The sequence below is a fragment of the Thalassophryne amazonica genome, chromosome 2 (genome assembly GCF_902500255.1).
Source record: "Thalassophryne amazonica chromosome 2, fThaAma1.1, whole genome shotgun sequence".
NCBI lineage: Eukaryota > Metazoa > Chordata > Actinopteri > Batrachoidiformes > Batrachoididae > Thalassophryne > Thalassophryne amazonica.
This window is the reverse complement of record NC_047104.1, coordinates 26,140,441-26,153,786: the sequence shown is the minus strand read 5'-3', so window position 1 is coordinate 26,153,786 and position 13,346 is coordinate 26,140,441. Positions and strand designations below refer to the sequence as shown.

Below are 13,346 nucleotides of genomic sequence, written 5' to 3'. Positions count from 1 at the left end.
TCTACTCATTTTTAATGTGAAAAAGGTGATATTCAACCCCTGAAAGGTGATGTCAGGGCCTGACGGTTTATCTGGTCAGTTGCAGGGGTTTTAGTTTGTTTTTATTCTCATCTCGCTTTTGTATTACTTTTCTGTGCTTTCTGGGATTGTGGGATTTTGTTGCTTGGGTCTGTCTGTGGTTCTCTCTCTCTCTCTGGCCACGCCCCTCTTCTGGTTCTTGCCATGCACACCTGTTTGTAATTTGCTGATTGCCACCTGGGGCTTTATTAGCTCACAGGTTGTGTTGGTTGTTTGCCAGTTTGTTGCACCCTGTGCCTTCATACCAGCCCTTGTTTTTGTATTTCCTAGATCTGCCTGCTTCAGTGTGTTCTCGACCTCCTGCCCATTTTTTCTGACCTCGATTTGCCTCATGATCTTAGTACTGCTGCTGTGTCTTTTGGACTGCTTCCCCGTGTACCGACCAGTGCTTTCGTCACATTAAAGTCTTTTTGCAAACAGAGCTGTGAAAGTGAGTCTTGCAGTTGTCTCCTACCAAACCCTCCTGTGAAGTGACAGTCCATTATCTGGGCAGAATGGATGAATGAATGAAGTCTCTTTATTTCAAACACGTAAAAACAAAATTATCTATATGAAAAAAGGCTGTACTTTCCACACAAACATAAACTGTTTGGGTGGTTTTTTGGTGCACCAGTGTCACTGTGCGAGAGTGTATAATCAGATTTGGCCTGGCTGCATGGTTCACATTGATGTATTTTTATTATTATTGTTGTTACTGGACGTGGTCTTAGTGTTCTGTGTTCTGTTTGTGGTCTACTCTGGTATTTGTAATGTTGTTTTTGCATCTGCTGTCACAAGAACAGTTTCCCTTTAGGGACAATAAACTCGATTTGATTTGATCAGGACCACACAGTGCTAATCCAGTCCCCCCCCCCACTCCTTTCTGAAAAGCTGCAACACTTGTGGAAATAAATGCCTTTGCTTTTTTTTTTTTTTTTTACTTTGGGCTGACCCCAGTTGCTTCATGTCTCCACAGTGGACTTAGTATAGTTTCCAAAGTGGTCTCAGAGTGAACTTAATCATCTGAACTGACTCTGCTGTCTGAGATCTGATTGAGATCTGATGTGATCAGGTCCTGAGGGCAGCAAATCTGCTGTACCACACGTTGCAAACTATAGCTGCAGCTATCGATTATTTTAGTAATCAAGTATTCTATTGATTATTCTGGCGATTATCCAGGGCTCTCTCTAGTAAGCACAATGTCGCTGCGCCAATGTCTTGACATTTGCTGAAATGGTAATGGGATGTGTCTTTCTGTTTTGTTTTATTAACCATTTTGAATTCTTTTTTAATGTTGGTGGACAGGGTCCCTGCATTATATATATATTTTTAAATCCTTCTTTCTGTACAATTCATCAGATGCATTTCAGCTGGAGGTTGAGGTCAGTTTTTGAAATTTATTTTATTTAAGTTACAGTGTTTGTGAAGCGTTGTGTGTTGCCCAAAAAAAGCTAAACTTAAAAAGTGCGACACTCAGTGTGAGTCTGAGCAAAATACAGCTGAAAGAGTGGACTTTTGCTGAAAGGATCTTCTTTCAGAAACTGTAAGTGTGGCCGGGAACAGAGCTGTAGCTGTGTGAGGGGCTACTTCAGATGATCATTGTGGACATCTTTCTCTTAAAAGGCTTTTACTCCATGTGTCGCATTGGAAGGGTGTAGCTATCATTGCTAATTTGATTAGCTGTTATGCTCTAGTCTTCTTATATATATATATATATATATATATATATATATATATATATATATATATATATATCTGTGGGTTCTCTCCACGTCCTCCAGCTTCCTTCCACTTCCACAGACAAGCAGGTTAGGTGAATTGGTAACTTTAAATTGGCCATAGGTGTGTTTGCGAGTGAGAGTGTGTTTGTTTGTCTTCTGTGTGGACTATATTCCTGTCCAGGGTGTACCCCACCTGATGCCCTATGACTGCTGGGAAAAGCTCCAGTCCCCCAACCTGTGAGCCTTGATTGGAGTAAGAGGATAGATATACTGTAGAAAATCAATCAATCAATCAATCAATCAATCAATCAATCAATCAATCAATCAATCAATCAATCAATCAATCAATCAATCAATTTTTTTATATAGCGCCAAATCACAACAAACAGTTGCCCCAAGGCGCTTTATATTGTAAGGCAAGGCCATACAATAATTATGTAAAACCCCAACGGTCAAAACGACCCCCTGTGAGCAACCACTTGGCTACAGTGGGAAGGAAAAACTCCCTTTTAACAGGAAGAAACCTCCAGCAGAACCAGGCTCAGGGAGGGGCAGTCTTCTGCTGGGACTGGTTGGGGCTGAGGGAGAGAACCAGGAAAAAGACATGCTGTGGAGGGGAGCAGAGATCGATCACTAATGATTAAATGCAGAGTGGTGCATACAGAGCAAAAAGAGAAAGAAACAGTGCATCATGGGAACCCCCCAGCAGTCTACGTCTATAGCAGCATAACTAAGGGATGGTTCAGGGTCACCTGATCCAGCCCTAACTATAAGCTTTAGCAAAAAGGAAAGTTTTAAGCCTAATCTTAAAAGTAGAGAGGGTGTCTGTCTCCCTGATCTGAATTGGGAGCTGGTTCCACAGGAGAGGAGCCTGAAAGCTGAAGGCTCTGCCTCCCATTCTACTCTTACAAACCCTAGGAACTACAAGTAAGCCTGCAGTCTGAGAGCGAAGCGCTCTATTGGGGTGATATGGTACTACGAGGTCCCTAAGATAAGATGGGACCTGATTATTCAAAACCTTATAAGTAAGAAGAAGAATTTTAAATTCTATTCTAGAATTAACAGGAAGCCAATGAAGAGAGGCCAATATGGGTGAGATATGCTCTCTCCTTCTAGTCCCCGTCAGTACTCTAGCTGCAGCATTTTGAATTAACTGAAGGCTTTTTAGGGAACTTTTAGGACAATCAATGAAATTGACAGTCAATCAAAATCAATGAATGATAGTCATATTCGTGCACAAAGAGGATAAATCTTCCAAGAAAACTCTGCTCAGGTTAGATCTCCTGAAACAGAGCAAACGCAGCACTGGGAGAGAACGACAACATGATGGAAGTGATTGAGAACAATATTATTCTCTTCCTTGAAGTAGCTCCCTCCTGTTGCAAGTCATCTTGGGAGCTCCAGAAGGCAACAAGCGTCAAAATGAGGATTCAGCGACGGGAAGACTGTGTTCTTGGCAGGGTGGTGCTATTTAGAATCACTAAACAAAGGGAAAGCATCCAGCACTGATAAGAAGCCCTTATCTCGGGCTTGTGTCAATAATCTGTTGTATAGGCGAGCAGAGATTCTATCACAACAACGCGGTTTCTTGCGAGTGCAATATAAAGAACCGAAAAACATTCTGCCTGCTGTGCACGTGGGAACCATCATTACATCATCACACAAGTGCCAAAGTGACCCAAATTAAAGTTCTCTTCTTCAACTGGATTGTGTTGTTGACATGCAGCCATAGTTCTGCTGCTTTGGAAACATAGATTAACCGGAATCTGAGAGGTGGATTGAAACCGTTTTTTTTCCAGCAGTAAGATTTCACAGTCCACAATGAGCCATACCCTGAACAAGAAAAAAAGCTGCAGTTCCTTGCCTTGCCACTTGGGGCCTGGCTCTAGAAAGGAGTGTGTTTCTTTCATGTTTCTTGCTGCTCTACAGTTGTACATTTTAACATGGGCTCCGATGGGAACCTGCTCCTTTCTGGACTCAGCCTTAAGTGGCCAGTCAAGGAACTGCAGCATTTCCTTTTTCCAGGTATGCCTCATTTGGGAACATTAAAGCTTACGGCTTCAGTGTTTCCATGCCATCTAGGAAATACAATCCCTCCAGTGTGCCCTGGATCTCTCTATGGAGAATAATAATAATAATCATCATCATCATCATAATTATTATTATGATGATCATTATTATTATTGTTATTATGAAGGCTGTAATTGAGGGTTTCATCTCATTAACTCAGCTTTTTTGTTTGTTTGGTTTTCTTTATTTCAGACATCTATAAACTCCTTCAGGGTTGTTTGGGTGTCTTGGTGGCTTCCCTCATTTATGTCCTTCTTGCACAGTCAGTTTTTGAGAACTGCTTCCTGCAGGAAGATTTGCTGTTCAGTACCAAACTGTTTGTGTTTCTTAATGACTGAAGTAAATGAAGTCCAAGACATATTCACTGACTTGGAAATGTTTATGTATCCATCCCCTGAGGGTCTAAAAAAAGTTGCTTTAAAAGTGAAGTAAATATGAAGTTTTTTTACAAAGTTATATTACGTAGTTCTTATACTTAAGGTTGTTTACTTATGCCTACCAATGTTTTGAATTTTGTATTTTTATTTCAATTATGTCATGTTGTAGAGATTAGTTTTCACTGGTTTACAGGACATTATTTTTGAAATTTTAAGATGAAGAAGCCAGAATTATGTTTTAAAAATTTGACGTCACTACAGAATTCAGAAGTGTAAACGCTCGTGTTCATAAACTTTATTTTTACTGTAACTAAACCATCACTTTTATAGCCAGCTGGCCTGAAAAAAGAACACTTCTATGACACAGACTCTGTTTGTAGTTTGTTTCAGAAAGTCATGAAGAAATGGAAACTATATCAAGTATATCCAGAGCGTGAGTTTGTTCATTTTTAGTTTCATGTCATAAAACCTAAAATAAATCAATAAAATGAAATAAAAAGTAATTTTCTCACCTCTTGCTGACAGGTGAATCGGCCTTCACTCAGACGGGATTAACTCAAATTTCTTTTTGAGCCCAAAATGAATGTCTGTACCTTGAAAGGTGACCTCAGAGGTGAATTCAGCTTTCATCACACTGTTCTTCTGTTCATTGTTGGTTTGTTGTTTTCAGCTGCTGTTTTGTATCTTTTAAATGTTTAACTTTTTTTTTCATTTTTTTCAAAATAAGAAAATAAGAACAACCCCAGGTTTCTTTTCAGCACTGTAGCCAGGCTGACAAAGAGTCAGAGCTCTATTGAGCTGAGTATTCCATTAACTTTAACTAGTAATGACTTCATGACTTTCTTTGCTAACAAAATTTTAACTATTAGAGAAAAAATTACTCATAACCATCCCAAAGACGTATCGTTATCTTTGGCTGCTTTCAGTGATGCCGGTATTTGGTTAGACTCTTTCTCTCCGATTGTTCTGAGTTATTTTCATTAGTTACTTCATCCAAACCATCAACATGTTTATTAGACCCCATTCCTACCAGGCTGCTCAAGGAAGCCCTACCATTATTTAATGCTTCGATCTTAAATATGATCAATCTATCTTTGTTAGTTGGCTATGTACCACAGGCTTTTAAGGTGGCAGTAATTAAACCATTACTTAAAAACCCATCACTTGACCCAGCTATCTTAGCTAATTATAGGCCAATCTCCAACCTTCCTTTTCTCTCAAAAATTCTTGAAAGGGTAGTTGTAAAACAGCTAACTGATCATCTGCAGAGGAATGGTCTATTTGAAGAGTTTCAGTCAGGTTTTAGAATTCATCATAGTACAGAAACAGCATTAGTGAAGGTTACAAATGATCTTCTTATGGCCTCGGACAGTGGACTCATCTCTGTGCTTGTTCTGTTAGACCTCAGTGCTGCTTTTGATACTGTTGACCATAAAATTTTATTACAGAGATTAGAGCATGCCATAGGTATTAAAGGCACTGCGCTGCGGTGGTTTGAATCATATTTGTCTAATAGATTACAATTTGTTCATGTAAATGGGGAATCTTCTTCACAGACTAAAGTTAATTATGGAGTTCCACAAGGTTCTGTGCTAGGACCAATTTTATTCACTTTATACATGCTTCCCTTAGGTAGTATTATTAGACGGTATTGCTTAAATTTTCATTGTTATGCAGATGATACCCAGCTTTATCTATCCATGAAGCCAGAGGACACAGACCAATTAGCTAAACTGCAGGATTGTCTTACAGACATAAAGACATGGATGACCTCTAATTTCCTGCTTTTAAACTCAGATAAAACTGAAGTTATTGTACTTGGCCCCACAAATCTTAGAAACATGGTGTCTAACCAGATCCTTACTCTGGATGGCATTACCCTGACTTCTAGTAATACTGTGAGAAATCTTGGAGTCATTTTTGATCAGGATATGTCATTCAAAGTGCATATTAAACAAATGTGTAGGACTGCTTTTTTGCATTTACGCAATATCTCTAAAATCAGAAAGGTCTTGTCTCAGAGTGATGCTGAAAAACTAATTCATGCATTTATTTCCTCTAGGCTGGACTATTGTAATTCATTATTATCAGGTTGTCCTAAAAGTTCCCTAAAAAGCCTTCAGTTAATTCAAAATGCTGCAGCTAGAGTACTGATGGGGACTAGAAGGAGAGAGCATATCTCACCTATATTGGCCTCTCTTCATTGGCTTCCTGTTAATTCTAGAATAGAATTTAAAATTCTTCTTCTTACTTATAAGGTTTTGAATAATCAGGTCCCATCTTATCTTAGGGACCTCGTAGTACCATATCACCCCAATAGAGCGCTTCGCTCTCAGACTGCAGGCTTACTTGTAGTTCCTAGGGTTTGTAAGAGTACAATGGGAGGCAGAGCCTTCAGCTTTCAGGCTCCTCTCCTGTGGAACCAGCTCCCAATTCAGATCAGGGAGACAGACACCCTCTCTACTTTTAAGATTAGGCTTAAAACTTTCCTTTTTGCTAAAGCTTATAGTTAGGGCTGGATCAGGTGACCCTGAACCATCCCTTAGTTATGCTGCTATAGACGTAGACTGCTGGGGGGTTCCCATGATGCACTGTTTCTTTCTCTTTTTGCTCTGTATGCACCACTCTGCATTTAATCATTAGTGATCGATCTCTGCTCCCCTCCACAGCATGTCTTTTTCCTGGTTCTCTCCCTCAGCCCCAACCAGTCCCAGCAGAAGACTGCCCCTCCCTGAGCCTGGTTCTGCTGGAGGTTTCTTCCTGTTAAAAGGTAGTTTTTCCTTCCCACTGTAGCCAAGTGCTTGCTCACAGGGGGTCGTTTTGACCATTGGGGTTTTACATAATTATTGTATGGCCTTGCCTTACAATATAAAGCGCCTTGGGGCAACTGTTTGTTGTGATTTGGCGCTATATAAAAAAATTGATTGATTGATTGATTTTGTGAATTTTGTAACTATCATTTTGTAAAAGCAGCATTTCTGATTTCATGGTCCTTTGTACACAGAGCGATCATGCAAACCAGAGTAAACAAGCTTAATTGGACTGGCTGGTTTCCAGAAGGCTGAATGAATGAATGAGAGATGAGTTTGAACTCACTGTGCTATCTTTTAGGCTTTACAGTGTAATGGTGCTGACAAGAATAAACAAATGAACCATTTAATCTCCCAGCAAAGCAAAAAGATCTGTCTGTTAAATGAGCTGTGACTTGGTCTTCAAAGACAATTAGACTAACTGTTCACTGAGTCCAAACAAGAACATGTTTTAAACACTATCTGTCCAGGAAGTTCTGCCACAGACCCAACAGGAGCCGCCAAGACGCACACAGTTGGAACACACTTGAAGCGCAACACAAACCAAAGGAAAAAGCAAAATCATTTTAAAGCAACGAGTCACCTGTAATTTTACTTTGTTTAAAGCAGTCCTTCTCAAATAGTGGGGCGCGCGCCGTGTGATGCCAAGGGGGGGTGGGGGGGCGCGTGTGACCACGGGGAACATGCTTTTTTTCCCGTACTAGAAAAAAGTGTAATTGCACATCCATTACAGTAGGTGGCAGTGGCACTCTCATTGTCAGAGTGTGCGTAGGGAGTATTGAGGACTTGAGCATAATGGAACGCAGCTCTTTGTAGGGTTTTTTTTTTTCGCACTATGGTGGAGACGAGGAAAGACCCAAATCACGCAATCACGCAAATAAGCCGCTTGAGTTTTTTTAGCGAAAACGTGCAGAATATTGCCAGCAATCATCCTGCTTTGTGAACGCTGCTTCGTCAGCATCAGCATCATAGTGCGTGGCAGAGGAGATGAATAGAAATGTCAAAGACATTTCAACTAGACAAACCTACAATTTTGCAATATGTAACACATCTAGATTTAACGATGTGAAAAAAAAATCTAAACAAAATGTTTATTTGGTTTTCAGATATTTTCATCAAATATAGCAAGAAATGTGTGAAATTTCTCACTGGTCTCTGGCTAAATATTAGCAAATCAAAGTAAACAGGCTCATTCAGGCAACCGTCACCCTGTTCAAGAGTCAGACTCATTTACACTGCCACTAAACCTTCATGAATGATAAAAAATGGTTCTGTCAGCCTGAAAACACTTTTTACATAACCCTAACCAAAACCTCATGTCTTTGGATGTGGGAGGAAGTTGCAGCACCTGGAGAGAACCCACACAAACACAGGGAGAACATGCAAACTAACACAGAAATGCCCCAGGTGGGAATTGAACCCATGACCTTCTCACTGTGAGGCAACAGTGCTAACCCCTAATCCACCGTGTTGCCCAAGATAGAAAACATCTAGCAGGAAATGAAGAGTGATTTAATTACCTCCGCATGCAAAGTTGGAGGAGGTTATGTTTTCATTCTTGTTTGTTTGTTTGTTTGTTTGTCTGTGTCTGTTTGTGAACAGTCTGGAGCTGGTTTTTCAGACCTAATTCTGAAAATTTTTACTGAAGATTCACATCTTGATGGGCAAGAACTGATTAAATTTTCAAGGCCATAGGCCAAAGGTCAAAGCCAGGGCAAATCTTGGAAAATTGGAAATTTTCAAAAATTCATAGCTCGATCAAAAAAGACCAAATTTCTTTCATATTTAAAAGCATTATGTATGATGTTATATTATATTGTAGATTATTTAGAGTATATCTTAATCAAACATGCCCCAATCACTGTCATATCAACCTGATCTCACAGCAAGTCGTGATTCAGCAGCACGAAATATACATTAATCTATTGGTTCATGATATTGTGATGAAAAGCACCTCATTTTTCTCACGGCAGCACTAATTCATTGTAATTCATTCCGTGATGGCTGCACGAAATTAAAAGTGAAGCTTAGGATAAGGTTAGGGTCGGGGTAGGAGTAGGGTTAGGAATAGTGAGTTTAAAAAACCATCACCAAAATTTGAGTAATTTCATCACGGGAGCATGAAAAAAAAATCGTGAGACTGGGCTGGTCATATTTGAAAGTGGGGTGCAGACTGGCACTCACTATTACTTGACAATGCTTGATCCGTATCTGATCTGGATTGTGTATTTTGTGTACATTTGAATTTCATATTGAAAAGCCCATTTGGTAAACATTTTGCATTATATCTCAATCAAAAGTGCCTCAATCACTCTTATTTTTCTGTTATGGATTTACCAAGACCACCAAAATTGGGTGGAGGTTCCAGTTTTCCAGGTTCCAGTTTGTCTCTCTTCCAGTTATCAGTCAGAAACCAAGTGCCAAAAAACAATGACAAATTTTGCATAGCAGAGATAACCATTGTGCTGTGAAAATGATCTGAAAAAGAATTCAGAAACCAAAAAAGTTGAAAAAAACAAAACAAACTGAGAACACCCCAAAACACTTCAAGTGCATGAACTAAATACATACTCCTGACATTTGATCACATCTAATTTAGATCATGAAATTCTAACAGGACTTTGACCTTAAACATTTTTTCCAAGGTAAAATTGGTGGAAGTGTTGGTGGAGGTTTGCACTCTATGAGCCCATTGCTCTAGTTTTTCATATATTTCCATTGATATGCAAATTCCCTCATACACTGGGGAAAATAAATATTTGATCCACTGTCAATTTTACAAGGTTTTCCAACTACAAGAATGGAGAGGTCTGTAATTTTTTTATCGTAGGTCCACTTCAACTGAGAGACAGAATCTAAAAAAAAAAAATCCAGTAAATCACATTGTATGATTTTTAAACAATTAATTTGCATTTTATTGCATTAAATAAATATTTGACACAATAGAAAAATAGAAGTTATTATTTGGTACAGAAACCTTTGTTTGCAATTACAGAGGTCAGACGTTTCCTGTAGTTCTTGACCACGTTTGCACACTGCAGCAGGGCTTTTTCTCCACTCCTCCATACAGATCTTCTCCAGATATTTCAGAATTCAGCACTGAGTTTCAGCTCCCTCCAAAGATTTTCCACTGAGTTCAGGTTTGGAGACTGGCTTGACCACTCCAGGACCTTGAAATGCTTCTTATGGAGCCCCTCTGTAGTTGCCCTGGCTGTGTGTTTGGGGTCACTGTCATGCTGGGAGATCCAGTCACGACCCATCTTCAATGCTCTTACTGAGGGAAGGAGGTTATTTGCCAAAATCGTGTGATACAAGACCACATCCATTCTCCTGTCAATATGGTGCAGTGTCGTCCTGTCCCCTTCGCGAAAAGCACACGCAAAGTATAATGTTTATACCCCCATGCTTCATGGTTGGGATGGTGTTCTTGAGGTTGTATTCATCCTTCTTCTTCTTCCTCCAAACACGGCGAGTGGAGTTAATACTAAAAAGCTCTATTTTGGGCTCATCTGACCACATGACCTCCTCTGGATCATCCACATGGTCACTGGCAAACTTTAAATGGGCCTGGACATGTGCTGGCTTGAGCAAGTGGACCTTGCATGCCCTGCAGGATTTTAAACCATGATGGTGTAATCTAATGTAATCTAATGTAATCTTTGCAACTGTGGTCCCAACTCTCTTCAGGTCATTGACCAGGTCCTGCCATGTAGTTCTGGGCTGATTCTTGACCTTTCTCAAAATCATCCTTACACCACAAGGCAAGATCTTGTATGGAGCCCCAGGCCGAGGAAGACTGACAGTCATCTTGTGTTTCTATCATTTTATAATAATTGCGCCAGCAGTTGTTGCTTTCTCACCAAGCTGCTTGCCTATTGTCCGGCCACCCATTCCAGCCTTGTGCAGGTCTACAATTTTGTCCCTGGTGTCCTTAGGCAGCTCTTTTTTATTGGCCATGGTGGATAGGTTGGAGTGTGATTGATTGAGTGTGTGGAGTCTTTTATTCAGGTAACAAGTTCAAACAGGTGCAATTAATACAGGTAAAGAGTGCAGAACAGGAGGGCTTCTTATAGAAAAACAAAGAAATCTGTGAGAGCCAGAATTCTTGCTGGTTAGTAGGTGACCAAATAGTTATTTCTTATTTAAAAATCATACAATGGGATTTTCTGGATTTTTTTTTTAGATTCTGTCTCTTGCAATTGAAGTGTACCTACGATAATAATTACAGACATCTCCATTCTTTGTAGGTGGGAAAAAGTTTAAAATCGACAGTATATCAAATACTTATGTTCCCCACTATATATTATGATCCTTCTGTGAACCAAAGACTTTGGTAAACTCATTTCTAGCACCATCCACATGAATAAAGGTATATTTTCAATAAATAGTTGAGGAATTTAGTAAAAATGCATTTCATTTTTTCTTCTTTAGAGCTAAAATATTTCCACAAATATGTGCCACATATTTTGAAAGCTCAGATTTGTCTGAACATTTTGATATGTAACACATGGGCATTATTCAAAAAACAAGCACCTGAAAGTATGGTTAAAATCTCAAAAAGTTACCCTGTAGTAGTCACTGCTGTAGATGTCCCTGGACATTCCAAAGTCTCCAATCTTGACCAGCAGGCCATTGCCCACCAGGCAGTTGCGAGTTGCCAGATCTCGATGAACGAAGTGCTGGGAGGACAGGTAGACCATGCCTGCAGCAATCTGTGTAGCAATGTGCAACATCTGTGAAAGGCCAAGCTCTCCGTTAGACTGTAGGGGCTGGCCATCTACCAGGATCATTGCATCTGGTCCATGGGCTCTGAGTCACAAAAAAAACAACAAAAAACAAAAACATACAACTTAAGTCACTTCATGGAAGATTATATAGATTGCGCTGGTAGTGTCTGGCATTAAAAGTATTAAAGGTATTTATACATGTGTAGTTGAAGTACTAATACAGTGAATACACAAATACATTCTGGTGGTGCAAATGGGTAAAATGACTAAATTTGTGTCAGTATCCAATTATTTATGAGCCTGACTATATTTAAGTTTGTTTTACTTAATTCAGATAAATTTGACATTCACAGTTTTAGACTGTTTGGGACACACTATGAACAAATGCAAAATTCTTTAAATGACTGCATAATTCAGTAAATGTACTGCATTTATATAGGACTTCTGCATCAGACGCTCAAAGCACTTTACAAATAATGCCTCACATTTACCCCGATGTGAGGGTGCTGCCATATAAGGTGCTCACTACACACTGGGAGCAACTAGAGGATTAAGGACCTTGCCCAAGGGCCCTTAGTGATTTTATGGTCAGGCTGGGATTTGAACTGAGGATCCTCTGGTCTCAAGCCCAACGCTTTAACCACTAGACCATGGGTTAAAGTTCTCCGTCACCACGACGGATTTCCGTCATTTGGAAAATTTAACCACGCATACGCACGTGATGTCATGCGTGTTTTGGGCCCTCCGTCACCACGACGGATTTCCATCATTTGGAAAATTTACCCACGCATACGCACATGATGTCATGCGTGTTTTGGGGCCAACTGTCAAAGCAACATCCCATTCTGCACTAATCAAAGCAGCAGCAATGCGGAGGAAGGGACTGTCTGAATTTTCCTTCCTCTCCGCTCTGTTTACTGCTTGCCATGAGCCACGGTCCTTCTCCTCCCTGTCTTCGTGAGAACATTGGCAGACCTTCTCCAAGCTATGCTTTGAACCAATGAAGCAATGATTCGACTCACTGCTTCAATGGTTTGTTGTATTATTTCACTTCATCTTAACTTTCCCCCGCTAAAACCCTAAAGAGCAATGTCTGTGAGTAATATTTACCTTTTTTACATTAAACCGACCTGTTATAGTCTTCTAAAACAGTTGACAGATGTATTTTATAACTTAAAAACAGGGCTGATGCTACTGCGTTAGCATGTCTATGGCGTTTTTAATGTTAAAGTTAGCATCTCAGCACAGTTTGTGTGCTTTTGTTTTCTGTATAATAATTAATGGCTTAGCGTTTGTTGTCGTAAAAGAGTCAAATGTTTTACGAATTGTAATTTATTTATTTATTTTTATTTATATATTAATAATAGCAACAACAACAAAAGTAATAATAACTAATATTGCTACAATACAATTTTAGAGAAACAGACAAAAAGAACCTGATAAAACAAAACAACAGAAAAGGTAAACCCAACTAACAATGAACATAAATAAATAAATATAGAAATAACTGCTTCCTGTGAACACCTAGTGATTCTAACACTTCCACTTTATCCCTGTTTTATTTAAGTTTAATGACAATTTGTT

The 13,346-nt window shown here is 39.5% G+C and overlaps 1 protein-coding gene across 1 annotated transcript in view; it reads right to left on the bottom strand.

Moving 5' to 3' along the window:
- The window catches only part of ntrk3b (neurotrophic tyrosine kinase, receptor, type 3b), a 618,832-nt gene that overhangs the window by 49,487 nt on the left and 555,999 nt on the right, over positions 1–13,346 (bottom strand). The window contains exon 14 of the mRNA XM_034184491.1: positions 11,601–11,844. Within this exon, the coding sequence (XP_034040382.1) occupies positions 11,601–11,844 (244 nt within the window). The remainder of the gene's footprint in view (positions 1–11,600; positions 11,845–13,346) is intronic.